This window comes from Diabrotica undecimpunctata, chromosome 2 (assembly GCF_040954645.1).
Source record: "Diabrotica undecimpunctata isolate CICGRU chromosome 2, icDiaUnde3, whole genome shotgun sequence".
Classification (NCBI taxonomy): domain Eukaryota; kingdom Metazoa; phylum Arthropoda; class Insecta; order Coleoptera; family Chrysomelidae; genus Diabrotica; species Diabrotica undecimpunctata.
This window is the reverse complement of record NC_092804.1, coordinates 123861509-123875899: the sequence shown is the minus strand read 5'-3', so window position 1 is coordinate 123875899 and position 14391 is coordinate 123861509. Positions and strand designations below refer to the sequence as shown.

The 14391-nt window shown below is 34.7% G+C and overlaps 3 protein-coding genes across 3 annotated transcripts in view; 1 reads left to right on the top strand and 2 right to left on the bottom strand.

The window, feature by feature from the left end:
- Keap1 (kelch like ECH associated protein 1) overlaps nt 1–14391 on the bottom strand; it is a 160460-nt gene that overhangs the window by 140301 nt on the left and 5768 nt on the right. The window lies entirely within an intron of this gene.
- Nucleotides 3952–4449, top strand: LOC140433893 (zinc finger MYM-type protein 1-like). The gene has a single exon (XM_072521867.1). The coding sequence runs from the start codon at nt 3952–3954 to the stop codon at nt 4447–4449; it is 498 nt and encodes a 165-aa protein (XP_072377968.1).
- LOC140433892 (uncharacterized) lies at nt 7509–9574 on the bottom strand. The gene is made up of 3 exons (XM_072521865.1): nt 9379–9574; nt 8264–9235; nt 7509–8143 (listed from the first exon to the last, which is right to left on the bottom strand). The coding sequence occupies exons 1-3, from the start codon at nt 9572–9574 to the stop codon at nt 7509–7511; spliced, it is 1803 nt and encodes a 600-aa protein (XP_072377966.1).

The following is a 14391-nucleotide window of genomic DNA, read 5'->3' as shown; positions in this document are numbered from 1 at the left end:
GTCCGATCAAAGACAACATTCCAAATGAACAACACGGAGTTTATGAAATTTCTAGATTACTCCCGATCTTGTATAGGCCAAACAAATCATAGAATCCAAAATAGGATTTATGAACATTCCATTCCTGTTCAAAATTCCGATTCAATTTCAGCTCTAGGTCAACATCATCTTCATACAGCTCACAAAATTGATTTTGAAAACTACAGAACCATAGCCCCTATCCGCTTCTATAAACCAAAGGCCAAATTGTCTAAATAAGAGAGATGACGACATCCGGTTACTTTCGACATGGAGACCTCTCAGAAAGAAAACAACCCCCCAGTAGCAGTAATGCATTGATTAGTGATCAGTGTAGTAGTGTCTGTTGAGTTTAATATTAATTCTTGTAGTAGTGTTAGCTTTAGGTTTAATTGTACTAACCGAGGAAATCTTTTGGAACATCGTTTTATCGTTCTAATCTTCGGTTTTTAGTATAAAAATGGCATTCCCTTTATAGACACGTAAAACTAAAATATCCTTGTCAAAATTTAGGTCCTTCCGTTTTGATGCTGAAAGTTTTCTTTTTAAAATATTACATAAAATGGGGTCTGGAGGTAAAATCACAATATCTATGTGTAGGAAGGGAAAAAACGGAGAACCTGAATTTGGAACAGGGTACAATAAATACTAACGACTACGCTACAGAGCGAAACGAAGAAAATATTAAAGAAACGATAGTGAAGGGAAGACAGGTGATAGGAGCTCTGAATTCGGTACTGTGGTAAAAAACTATAAGGACAGGCAATAAAACAATAATTTACTAAAAACAACGCTAAATTACTGGGCACTGAGATGGATTTTTGGCTGATGTTAGCAAGAATATCTAGACAAGAAACGAAGACATTAGACAACAAAAGGGAATAGAAATAACAATATGGCATCGAAAGACAACAGCTAGTATGGTACGGGCACGTAAGACGAACGTAGGAAAGAAGAATCCTTAAAAAGTGTTAGAATGAACCTCCACAAAAAAAAGGAAACTAGGAAGACCAGCAACCACATGGATGAAGGGCATCTCCAAGGCGATGCCGGAAGAAATTTAAGAGATGAAAATTATATGTTTAGTATTTTCCATGCCATATATCATTCCATGCCCTAGTTGCTTCTGGTACCGATATTGTACAGCCTATACTTACTATAGTCAGCGTTGCGTTGTCTTACTTTATTGGCTTAAGTACCCACGACATATTTAACGAAAGGCATCATAAGACTGTTCGAATAGATCCATTCGAACATGTAAAACTATTTGACAATATTTTTAATTTAGTATTTAACTCACTTTTGACAAAAATTCGCCCACTGTAAATATATAAATGACAACATTGTCAACAGTGCTTAGTGTTTTGTGCGCTGCTTCCAAAAAAGACTCCCCGAAAAATCCGGCATGCCGCCTACAACCCAGAGCGAATTTAATCGGGCAAGAAGCAACATCTCTCTTTGCAAAACCCTCAAAAAATCCGTCAAGGATTTACTCCTCAACACAAAGTTATACAGTGCTCTCCAAATCTGTCAGTTTTGAATAGTTCTCGTGTTAGCCTTAGACATACATGATTGCCACATCTCCACATCTATAAATTCAAGATCTTCGTAATAGTGACCAGAATGGACAATAGCGCACACAGGCATTTGAAAGTCATTTTTTTTATTTTTATGTCACTTCTACTAATTATATTTAAGCTATTTTTATTTCTATCTATCTCTCTCTCTCTCTCTCTCTCTCTCTCTCTCTCTCTCTCTCTCTCTCTCTCTCTCTCTCTCTCTCTCTTTAATAAATCGTTTGTACCTTTGTACCTTCTTTTGAACAAAATCCACAAGGAAAATAATTCCTGCAGCTGGCTGTATACCACGTATCACAAAAAAAGAGGTTAATCTTTGTAAATGGATATATTTTATAAAAACCCTTAAAAGGGCTACATCAAAAACACGAACGTTTTCGGAACAACAGTTCCATCATCAGGTTAAAAATACAGGTTACCATGCCTGAGCCACCAAAATATTAGGGTAAAAACCCTTTAAAATATATAATGTTACCAAAGATTGTACATAATGATATTAATATTATAATGTTATTAATATTACCTGAAGTAAAATATAATTAAAATATTAAACATCACATAATATTAATAACATTATGTACAATCTTTGGTAACATTATATATTTTAAAGGGTTTTTACCCTAATATTTTGGTGGCTCAGGCATGGTAACCTGTATTTTTAACCTGATGATGGAACTGTTGTTCCGAAAATGTTCGTGTTTTTTTGATGTAGCCCCTTTTAAGGGTTTTTATAAAATATACCCATTTACAAAGATTAACTCTTTTTTATTCTTTTGAACCGTTAGTGTTTAAGACCAAACCAATGTCCAAACGGGTCTCTGGATGATCTTTAAGTGAGAACCTTGTTCTTCAGTGAAATTTGCAAATTTAATAAACTAATCCATTTTTCTCCTTCAGATTTAGCTTTCTTGTTTCATTTACGTGGTTTTTCCAAGTAAATTTTCCAACATTTCTGCCATATTTGTAGATGAATTTTTGAAGATTTTTTGAAATTCTGTTTGGATTTTATCGTAGGTAAGTATGATCATGTGGTCAGCAAATGTCACTAGTAGCATCATCGGTACTCATGGCGGTGAGTATTGTGTATAGAAACAGTTTAAGGACTCTGCCTTGTAAAACTCCGGCGTTTATATAATAATGCGATGATAGAGAGATGCCAATTTTAACTTAAAAATATCTATCACTGAGGTGATTTTAGGAGGTATATGTGGCTAGGACCACATATAGGAGATAACACACTGTGTCACACCGTGTCGAATTATTTTTATATCTCGAGGAAAGCAGTTGCGAATTTTATTTACACAATCCACTTGAGATTGCCTTTCCAAATTTCGGAATTACTATTTACTGAAAATATAATATACAACATTCGTAAAAGTGCGGGTTTTAAAAAATATCACTTCCGAAGATGGGTAATAAAATTAGTTTATCTTGATCATAGTAAGTCAAGTAAAACTGCAAACAATTTCGAGGACCCCCGTAGTTTTGTTTTTAATTAAACCATACATATTAAAGCGGTTGAACAGGTGCATATTCACCATGAATTTTGTAACAAAACTTATTTGCCGTGATTCAGCACTTCTCATATGGTCGTCTATCGTCGGATTAACCTTCAGACACGATGATAAACAACTTTTAAGATTGAAAATCGGTTATTCGTTTAAACACAACATGTATGCTGATATATCACAATTATTTAACGACTATTTCATAAATAATACAAGTAATCTAACGCAAACATTCGATAAATAAATTGCATAATATTTACTAAACTAGATAAACTTGTTACTATAGGTCAGTCACCATTGAGAAAATTCGTTGGGACAGACAGGAAAAGTCAAAGTACCAGTTTTGTGAAATTTTCTATTAAAGTATTTTCGGGATTACTGTTATTTACGTTAAAAAAGTTTATGAAATGGAATAAATCTGTAGTTTCATGTCAACAGCATATATTTTTTTCAAATTTGCTTATATATAAAGGTATATTATAATTATAGGTACGTATCTCCATTGGCGCCGGCAAAATAAATCAAAACATGTGAGCCAAACTTACGTCGGGTACAGGCCCGACCCAAGGGTAGGGGGGGCAGGGGGGACAGGGGGGGGGGGGGGCAAAATAGCCGGGCTCAAGGGGGCCCGGGCCCGGCCGTTAGCGAAATTTAAAAAAATTCCTTTTATTAAAATATTTTACAACAGATTGAATTTGCTTGCGGTTTTAATTATGAAATTATTATAAGGAAGATTATGCATTTGGAAAAGGCCATATGCAAGAAATTATTTCTTTGCATAAGAACTCTCCACTTCTCGTGCGAGAAAGAGGAAGACTTTTCACGATGAAACAGCTACAGAAGATGTAATGTTAAATTTATCCCCGGAAGAACGCTTCAAAACAGAAGTTTTTTACACAATAATTGATGTTTTGGTGGCCAACCTGAAAACGAGGTTCACAGCACTGAGAGAAATCGAAATGAAATTTTCATTTTTATGGAAGTATAACGAAATGGACGAGAATACGATCTCAGAAAGTTGTGTAAGATTCGCCGAAGAGTACAATTCAGATGTAAGCAGAGATCTAGTTGATGAAATGATTTACTTGAAAACTGTTAGTAAATCAAACATCTCAGATACGTCGCTAAAACCAGCAAACCTTTTGAACAAGCTCGTGTCCCTTAATGTGACAAATCTTTTCCCCAATGTGTGCATTGCTCTTCGCATATTCTGTTGCCTACCAGTATCCGTTGCTCAGGCCGAGAGATCATTTAGTGTTTTGAGCCAAATTAAGAATTGTTTAAGATCTACTATGGGTCAACAACGATTATCTGATTTGGGACTGTTAAAAACTTTGCGGATATGAAAGCAAGAAAAGTTATGTTGTAACAGTTCTATTGTTCTATTGTAAATAATTAAAAACAAAGTTTAATTGTTAAAACTGTTTTAATTTTCTTCCTTCCTGTGTCAATAGCATGAGTGTTCACTATTACATATCCCAGTTTATGAGTTATCAGATTTTTGGGAATTTTCGTTCAACTGGGTTTGGGGGGGGGGAGCGGCCGGGTCTCATCCCCGGGGCCCGGCCTGGCTCTGGGCGGCCCTGGTCGGGTATAGAAAATGGCTAAATGCCGGTTTTCACGCTACGTCTTATTGTACGTTTTGTTGGATAGGACAAATCCTATACAATAAAACGTGGCATGTAAACAGCAAAACGTACGTCTTGTCGAATCGAAATGAAATCCAAGGTCAGATCGTAGAAATGATGGGAAAAGCATAGTTTTGCGAGAACTGATAGGATAAAACGTTACGTGAAAATACATGTTCAGACAAGTCGTCCGATCTTGACTTATTTGACGACTAGTTCCACTGCAGTTCGTTTCATTTTTCCCAAAAAAAGCCTAATAATGTCCTATTTGCGGCAATGCACCCACGATTTTCTCGGGGAATTTATTGAATTGTATAAAAGTTTTTAAGTAGTTATGTTTTAAAACCAAGTAGATTGCATTACAGGTTTCAGGAATTATTTGGCTTAACGCTGGGTTGGATATTATGATTGTGAACTCCAAGTCCTTGACGCTGCGTCCTGTTGTAAGATATCTGAGAGTTGCTGTGTCTTTTATGGGGTGTAATGGCTTTTCTCATGAGGTGTCTTATTTCAATATGTATGGTGTTACCAACTCTAGCAATTGACAATCTGAGGTGTCCATTCGCAAATAATTGCGCCAGTCATCTGGTTCGCCTCTTTTAGTAACGAGACGTGGGAATACTGGTTTCTTTTTAGAAGCCCACTCTCTTGACCATCTTGTCTTTTCCCTCTTCATCCCCTTTTTCCTCAGTCATAGTATCTTTATAGTTGAAAAAATAAAAGAAAGCAGCCGTGTTTCCTCCATAATAAAAAAAAACACTAAACGTAGTGTGTATACACTGGACAAAACGTACATTTTGTCGTACGTTTTATATGACCCATAAAACGTACAACAATACGTAGTGTGAAAACGGGCCTTAATATTACAATGGACATTTTTATACTTTTCTTTTATTACATTGGGTACACATTTATGCACGTGATTTCCCAATTTTTGAAAACCTACGAGTTGTCCAATAATATCTACAATAATTAAATATTTAAACAGTAGTAATCAGAAATAAAAGTGTTTTCATTGCATATAAGTAAATATATCGGTCATAATCTAAAAAACCAACTAGAAATCTACCTCAGGGCTCCATCATCTTGATCATTGTTTAATTAGTACTAAGTATTTTATTATTGTTCAGTTTATTCAGTGTTATATATGGTTTTCAGAATTAATTAATGACTTTCTTTTACTACTGTTGAGATTGATAGATTCAAGTTCGAAGAGCTTTGAGCCTCGTAACGGGTGTTATTCATACAAAATGACTAATGTAATAATGTAATAAACATAATAAGACTAGACGCAATGGTCAATCGAAGTGGTGGTCAAACGAAGTTATAAAAAAGAAAAGAGAAGAGAAAATTAAACAGTGGGAAGAAAATATGTCGGACACAGATCTTCAAAACTATACGGTCGCCAAAAAGGAAGCAAAAGTAGTATACGATCAATTTTATAACATTAAAATACTAGTTCACAAAAAGGATGTTAAAAAAGGATGGGAAAAGTACTTTGACATTTGACTTTGACGTTTATTAAATTAATAATTTGTCAGAAAACCAAAAATTAACGATAACGATCATCAGATGATCATAAAAAAGATTACTCTGCAATTTGTACCGGATGGGATATTGCAATATTCGAGCAACAGAGTTGCCAGTTGAGTCGAGATAATAATATGGTATGATGGTTTTACACATGAATGATATATATCTTCAGTATACTCATAAAAGCGCCCTCCCAACGGCAAATGGCTGAATTAAAAGCGACATTGCGGACTCATTTTGTTTTAAGATTTGCAGCTATTCTAGGATACTCACAATTTTTTTTAACATATTTGTACACTAGGTAGAGGTCTCTAGTTTCTCATTAAACAAAATTTTGGTAGAAAATGACAATCAGTTAAAAGAAATACATGAAAACCATTACGGACTCCGTATCCGACTATAAAGTGACTATCATTTGATACTAGGATTTTTAGTTGTTACAAATTTGGTTGTTCTATTTCGAATTCTCGAAAAGCTTTCGATTCACCAAAGAGGTTGATGATTTTTTCATTATTCTGTTTGGAGGTGATGGTTCAAAGATGTAGGAATGTAGAACAAGCGGTATATGTGTTTTATCGACTTCGAAAAGACCTTTGACCGGGCCATCCACGACAAACTGATCGGTTTCTTGAAACAGGCGCGATTTAATGACCAAGACCTCCGTATTATAAAAATTTACATTGGCATCAATGTGCAAAGCGACATCTCAAATACTTCCAATCTTCTGCACATATCTTCGTTTAAGGTCCACGATTCAACATTGCTTCTTATTTTTTGCTTGGTTTCTTGAGACACGAGGAATCACTTTGCTGATTCTTCGTGTCTCTAGGATTAAGGTTACATTATCATCCCATGTCTTCATTGGCCTGCCCCTTGGTCTCTTGGCTTGTCTTCTGGCTTCCCATACTTTTTTAACGGGTCTTTTTTGTCTAACCTGGTTATACCCATTATTCTTCAAAGAAACTTCATTTCTATGCTCTGTATTTTCGATTTTAATTTATCGGTAAGCGTCCAACTTTCACTACCAAAAGTTAAAATAGGCACAAACACCGTTTTGTATATGGTCACTTTGGCTTTTTGGGATACTTCTTTTTTCGACAAAAACGTACTTTTAATTGCGTGGTCCATCCGAGCAGCACTTTCTATTCTGGAACTTATTTCAGTTCCTTCAGTTCCTCTGTTCTCTATTTGTACTCCCAAGTATTTGTAAGTATAGACTTGTTCAAGTGTATTTCCGTTAAGTGTTATCTTCTTTGTTTTCTATTTTTTCCACATACCATTACTTTCGTCTTGTCATTATTGATCCTCAAATTTCGTTTAATTAGTGCAGCGTTCCATACTTGTAAATTTCGATTGAATGCTTCTTCATTTATCCCAAATATCACTAGATCGTCTGCGTATGCACACTCTGAGATCCACATTGCTTCTAGATTTCTATGTACGGTATATAATTTCAATGTTTCTGCTCTAGTTTCTTTAATTATGTCATCCAAGACAATGTTAAACAGTATGGGGCCTAGGACTCCTCCTTGACGTAGGCCCTCATTTACTATGAACTCTTCGGATTCCATATTATCGGTTCTGATTCTGTTCCTTGTATGTCTATATATACTCATAATGGCTTGCCTGAGTTTTATTTTCACAACTTTCTTTTTTAAACATATGTCAATCACCTTCCTTGGAATACTATCAAATGTCTTTTCTAAGTCTATAAAGGCTTGGTATAACTTAGTGCTTGAGTTACGTGCGTTTTGTATTAGTTTCTTGATAGTAAAAATGTGATCTTGGATACTTCTGCCTTTTCTAAATCCACTTTGTGATTGTTCCATTTTAGAATCAACTTCTTGTAAAAGACGTTTCTCTAGTATTCTCTCATATACTTTGGATGGGATGCTCAGTAGTGTTATTCCTCTGTAGTTACTACATTCGCGTCTGTCTCCCTTTTTGAAAATGGGTAGAATAACTCCCACTTCCCAATCTTTGGGTATTTGGCTCTCACTCCATGCCCTGTTACATAATTTTGTTAGCAGTTCAATGCCCTTGTCGCCCATGTTTTTAAGCATTTCTGCTGTGATTTTATCAAATCCAGCCGCCTTACCTTTCTTAAGCTTTTGTATGATTTCCTTTGTTTCTGCCATAGTTATTTCATCTTGAATTTGGTCTTCTTGCTCTACCTCTTCTGGTTCTTCCGTGATAATGTCTACATCGTTTTGGATATTCAGTAGATCCTCGAAATATTGCTTCCATCTATCTAGGATGTGGTCATTGTCATGCAGTAAGTGTCCTTCTTTGTCCCTTATTTGCTCTGGTGTTTGTTGAGCCTTTTCGGTTCTTAAATTCTTCAGGGTTTTAAAGAATAATTTTTCGTTAGAGTGGTAGTCTTTTTCCATCTTGTTTCCGAATTCTTCCCAACTTTTCCGTTTCGCTGCTAGTACCATATCTTTGACTTTGATTCTTTGCAGTTTGTATATTTGGTAGTTGTCTGCGGTTCCGTTCCTTAAATAATTTTTCCAGGCTATCTTCTTGGACTTCACTTCTGCTTTTATTTCATTGTTCCACCAGTTTGTACACTTTTTGCTTCTGTTATTTCTTGTTATTCCGCATGCGTGTTTACCACCGTTTAGGAGTGCTTCTTTCGGTATTTGCCAACTTTGGTCTAAGTCACAGTCATGTTCAGCGTGCTCTGTTAGGTAGTTTTTAACGTAATTTTCAAACTTGTTTGCTGTCTCCTTGTCCGCTAGCTTATGTGACCTGATTACTTCTATAGTGGGTGTATAATAAGCTTTGCTTATTTTCTTGGTCTCTTTCGTTATTGATTCTTGTCGCACTCCCAAGCTGGTCCTGGCTACAACTAGATAGTGGTCACTATATATTTCAGCTCCTCGTTTTACTCTTACGTCTTTAATGCACTGCCTCGATGATCTATTTACTAACACATAGTCTATGATGGATCTTTCGCCTCTACTTTTGACTTCTCTTGTATATTTATTTATGTACATCTTTGTGTTTAAAAAATGTGTTCATTATTATTAAATTATTTTCTTTGCATATATATATATATATATATATATATATATATATATATATATATATATATACTATATATAATAATACGTTCCCCATTGTCATTTTTTATTTCTTCTCCATATGATCCTAATACATCTTGGGTATGTTCATCTATTACACCCACTCGACCATGTAGATTCCCTAGTACTCTAGTATTGCCTTCTAAACTGTCTATTATTTCTGAGGCCTTATCCCAGAATAAGTCTTTGCTAGCTGCTCTTTCGTCATCATTTATTCCATACATAACGATGATATTGACTAGTTTGTGTTCCGCAGTTACCAGTCTTATGTTCAAAATTCTTTCGGAAATGCATTCCCAATCTTGAATATTCTTTATTAGGTTACTGTGTGTCAGGCAGCCTACCTCTTCTTTTGCCCTTTCGCCAAGTGACACTCCACTGGTGATGAGGAAGTGTCCATTTTCTAAAAACTGTGTGTTTTTTCCCTTCTTTTTGGTCTCTGTATACCCAGTAAGTCTATTTGATTTTTCTCAAATTCTTCAGCAAGTTCGACTTCTTTGCCGTTGAGACCTCTGACATTCCATGTTGCCAATGTCCATCCTTTGGGCTTTAGCACTGCTCTGTTATTGTGGGCCGTGTCATGAAGTTCTTTCTTGTTTAATGTGGGTTTTACATAGTTACTGTTTATATTCTCGCTCGTTACTGACTGCATTTTTATGGGTTTACCCTTTCTTGTCTCTCGTTGCTCACGTCGTTGGTCATTATTTATGGATCTATCTTTGTCTTTACTACCTATTCTGTAACTACTCATGTACATTGGCATTGCCTGGTTTGTCATAGTATTTCCGGCACATTTGTTTACTAGTTTTTTGTCCCCATTTTGACTAGTTTGTTCTCTTTGTTGTCCCATTTCCAGCCGACCTTGTTGATCCATATTTTATTTTCACCAAGTCTTACATCCTTTTCTCTCTCCTTTTCTACTTGCGCAAGTTTTCTAATTGTTTTCTGAATTTCTCTCTCTTTATTCGTAGTATCATCATTGATGTATACTTTTCCTTCTTCAACATGTCTTAGTTTAGATTTATTTTTCATAACCTTTACTTTTTCTTCATGTTCTGCTAATTCAATCAGACAGGTTTTCTCTCCCAGTTTGTGTGCATTTTTATTTTGACATCTACCTTTAAATTGTGTTTAATGAAGTTCCTCATTCCCTCTTTTAAGACGCTTTGATCGTACGTTTCGATTGCTAGTCCACTCATCACTACATTGTTTCTTCTTCTTTGTTTTTCCATGAATTCAATAGTTTCCTTGACTTCATTTAACTCCTTTTTAATTTCCATATTTTCTTTCTTCAGATATTTATTTTCTTCTCTTAAAGTCTGGTTGTCAGCAATAAGTCTTTCTATTGCTTTTTTACTTATGTTTTGGGTTCTCTTTATTTCTTTAATGTCACTTGCCAGATTGTTCATCATGTCTATTAATTTATCCAGTTTTGTCTCATCATGGTTATCTGTTGTTTTGGTGGAGTCTTGGAGAGTTTTCGACTCTTCGTTGACCTTTCTTCTTCGTTATCTGAACCCTCATCTCTTGTCCTCCTTTTTGTGCCATCATCCGTTGTTCCGTCGCTGTCTAGACATGTTTTCTTTTCCAGGTATCTACCTATTTTCGGCGCCAAGCACTGTTTTCCACCTTAAACGATGCCTACCGTTTCCCTATGATACTATTATTGATTTTATTCTGTACTTAGAAATTTTTGTCAGTTTGGCAACGTCGCTTTAAAATCGGAAATTAGATGTAATTACCGGTTCAATTGTTTATACTTCACTAATTATCAGTTAACCGTGTTTATTTGTTTTTAATTCACTCAAATGTTTTTTAATGTTTTACGGCCAATCTTTATCACTGTCATTAACGTATTATTTTAATTATACACATCGGCTTATTGCACTAAATTATTTTTACCATTTCTGGTACACAGTTGATGTTCACCAGAAACTGCGTGTACCATATTTGATCACATGAAGTGTTAATGTTTCAAGCTGTGTGTACATTTGGTGAACATAGTTCTGATGCTTTTAAATGCGTATCTAGGCTCCTATAGTTTACTGCTAAATTCTGGCGGAGCAGTTTGAGACTTTTTTAACAGATAGCCATACTATGACCAACTTTTTAAAATTCTGGAGGAGCAGTTTGAGATTCCTTCAGCAGAGGCATAGTACGACCATTTTCTGACCTGCAGGCATTATTCACCGCATTAGAAAGTTTGTACAACATTACTTCTTCTTCTTCTTCCTACTTTATAAATAGGCTTAATGCCTGTTTTACTTCGGTTTTTAGCCTCAATTGACGTTGTCTGACCATCTTTTCCTAGGTCGTCCTAATGATCCTTTTCCATTTGGCGATTTGTCTCTTGCTATTCGTACTATTCTATTTTCTGTCATTCTTTCGATGTGTTGATTCCATTCCACTTTTCTTCTTTAGGTCCACGCGTTTATTTCCTCTATACCACATCTCGTTCGTATTTCCTCACTTCTTACTCTGTATCTTAGAGTTTGGTTTGTTATTTTTCGTAAGACTTTCATTTCTATTGTTTCCAGTAGTCTTTGTGTTTTCGCCGTAGCTGCTCTTGTTTCCGCTGTGTACGTCATTATCGGTCTTATTGTTGATTTATATATTCTGATTGATTTATATGTAGATGTTGATTTATATATATATACAACATTACTATTGTGTAAAATTCGTAAAATTTCTAAAATAATTAAAATTTCAAATAAAAAATTAAGTGATGCAGAACTTCTTGAAATAGCGGAAAATTTGAGTGAAATGACGTATAGATGTCAATCTTTTTTTTACACATCTATTATAAATGCACATACTGCACACGAGGCTATAATAAAAAAAAATAGTGTTACTAAATTTAGAAAAAAAATCGCCTCAGAAATTTTTTATACTCAAAATCTTCAGATGGAAAATTTGGATGATCATCGATTTAATCAAGAAAGAAATCACAAACTTTCCGAAGTGGAACATAGGGATAGTTGTACATGTTATAAAATTAAAAGTGATAGAAATGGACGTAGCTTTGCTATAAAAGAAACAAAACGTGTTAATTAAACGTGTAAATGTTTGTATTTACACGTTTTTAGTATTAAATATTGTGAATTTCACCAAAATATAGTTTCAGTTTCTGGCAAAAAACTTTAAATTTATAGCCAGTAGCCAGCGTTTAAGTGGTAAAGAAGGCCCTCATCGGGTTGAAGGTGGATCTAGCTTTTTCCATGCACGCTGTATCCTTCTCCTTGTGGGTCCATTCTTCATTTATTATGGTGACGAGGTAGTTGTAGTGCATCAGTTTAATCATCTTTACGTTTATACTGAGTCCATATTGTTGGCTGTAATATATGAATTTGTTCATAAGGACTTCTAGGTTGTCCACAATTACTACTGTATCATCTGCATAATATCTGAAGTTGTTTAGCCGGTACCTGTTTAGTAGAATGCCTTTTTCAATTTCGTGCAAAGCTTCGCTAAATATTCTTTCAGGGTACAGATTGAAGATTAGAGGAGACAAAATACACCCTTGCATCACTCTATGCATGATTTTCACATATTCAGTGTGTTCACCTTAAAATCTGAGATTTGTGGTATAATTCCAGTAAAGGATTCTAATTGTTTTCAGATCTTGGTTGTTAATTCCTGCTTCTTTTAGTATTTGCTTCATCTTGGCGTGCTGTACTTAATCCAACGCTTTCTCGTAATCGACCAGATATGTATATATGTCACACTTGATATCTCTGCATCTCTGGGATAAGATTTGTACTGAGAACAAAGCCTCTCTCATACCAATAGCATTTATAAACCTGATGGTTGGGGAAAATTATGTACAAGAAGGCAATTGGCTGTAGTAAAAGTTTATAACAGATGGCTTCCATACGAAAAAAAATATTTGTACTTAGATTGTCATAGTTTTGTATTTTTTTATTTGGTTCTTATAAATTATCTTAACTTATGTGTAGGTTATCACAAATTTGGTTCTCTTTATATTTAGTAAGAGATCATATTCTTAATTCTTTTCTGTTATAAGCATGGTGTCATCTGCATATCGAATATTATAAATGGGATGACTATTATTCTCAAGGTTTTTCTTAAATTATTTTTTCTGAATAAGATATTGAACAGCCCTGTCATACACAACGTTTTATGTTTATTGTATCTAAGAAAAAATTATTTATGCATACTTTTCTGCATACATTTATGCATCTCTTGTGTCAATGTTTTTATTTCTGGGTAATTGAATTGATGGTTTATGATTTATTAAATCAAACACTTTATTGTAATCCAAAAAACAAACATAGATGGAGAGAACAAACTATGAATTATTCATAGAGATGTGAATATTGAAAGAATAAAGAAAACATCATGAAACATGGCAAGACTAATAAAAATAATTAAAAACATGTTTTTACAGATTGATTCAACTATTTTTGTATAAGGGAGCCGGTACTAATATACAGAATGGTAATATTTCTGAAGGATTACTTAAAAATTCTTCCATATTTATAATTTTTTCATATGGATTATTCAAATGGTAATTTAAAACAAAAAATGCATAAAAGTAATATCAGACATCATTAATATTGACGAAAACTTAGATTACAATTTGTCAGGATCAGTTTCTGGATCGATTCCGAGGCAAACTTGCGGCATATAAAATCTTAGCGAACATCCTATTACGTAGGCTGACACCGTTTGTAGAATATTTCATGGGGGAATACCAAGCCGGCTTCAGAAAACATAGATCGACCATAGATCAGATCTTTACTCTAAGACAGCTGCTTGAAAAAGGATGGGAATTCAATAGAACTATCCATAATCTCTTCATAGATTTCCAGCAAGCGTACGACAGCATTAAAAAGGATCAGATGTGGAATGCAATGGCACAACTTTCAGTTCCAAAAAAACTTATCCAGCTTGTTAAGTTATGTGTGAATAGCTGTAGATCCAGAATACGGATAGGTAACAAACTCTCAGAACCTTACGAAGTTAGCAGTGGCTTGAAACAAGGAGATGCGCTGCCACCTCTCCTCTTTAATATCATCCT

Excerpts from the sequence above, each read along its gene's own strand:
- LOC140433893 (XM_072521867.1), top strand. The coding sequence starts at position 3,952 with ATGTTAAATTTATCCCCGGAAGAACGCTTCAAAACAGAAGTTTTTTAC.
- LOC140433892 (XM_072521865.1), bottom strand. The coding sequence starts at position 9,574 with ATGTATGGAATAAATGATGACGAAAGAGCAGCTAGCAAAGACTTATTC. Across the intron at positions 9,236-9,378 it reads AAAAAATGACAATGGGGAAC|TCAAAAGTAGAGGCGAAAGA; the intron begins GTATTATTATAT and ends ATACAAGAGAAG. Across the intron at positions 8,144-8,263 it reads ATTATGTAACAGGGCATGGA|TATATGAGAGAATACTAGAG; the intron begins GTGAGAGCCAAA and ends TCCCATCCAAAG.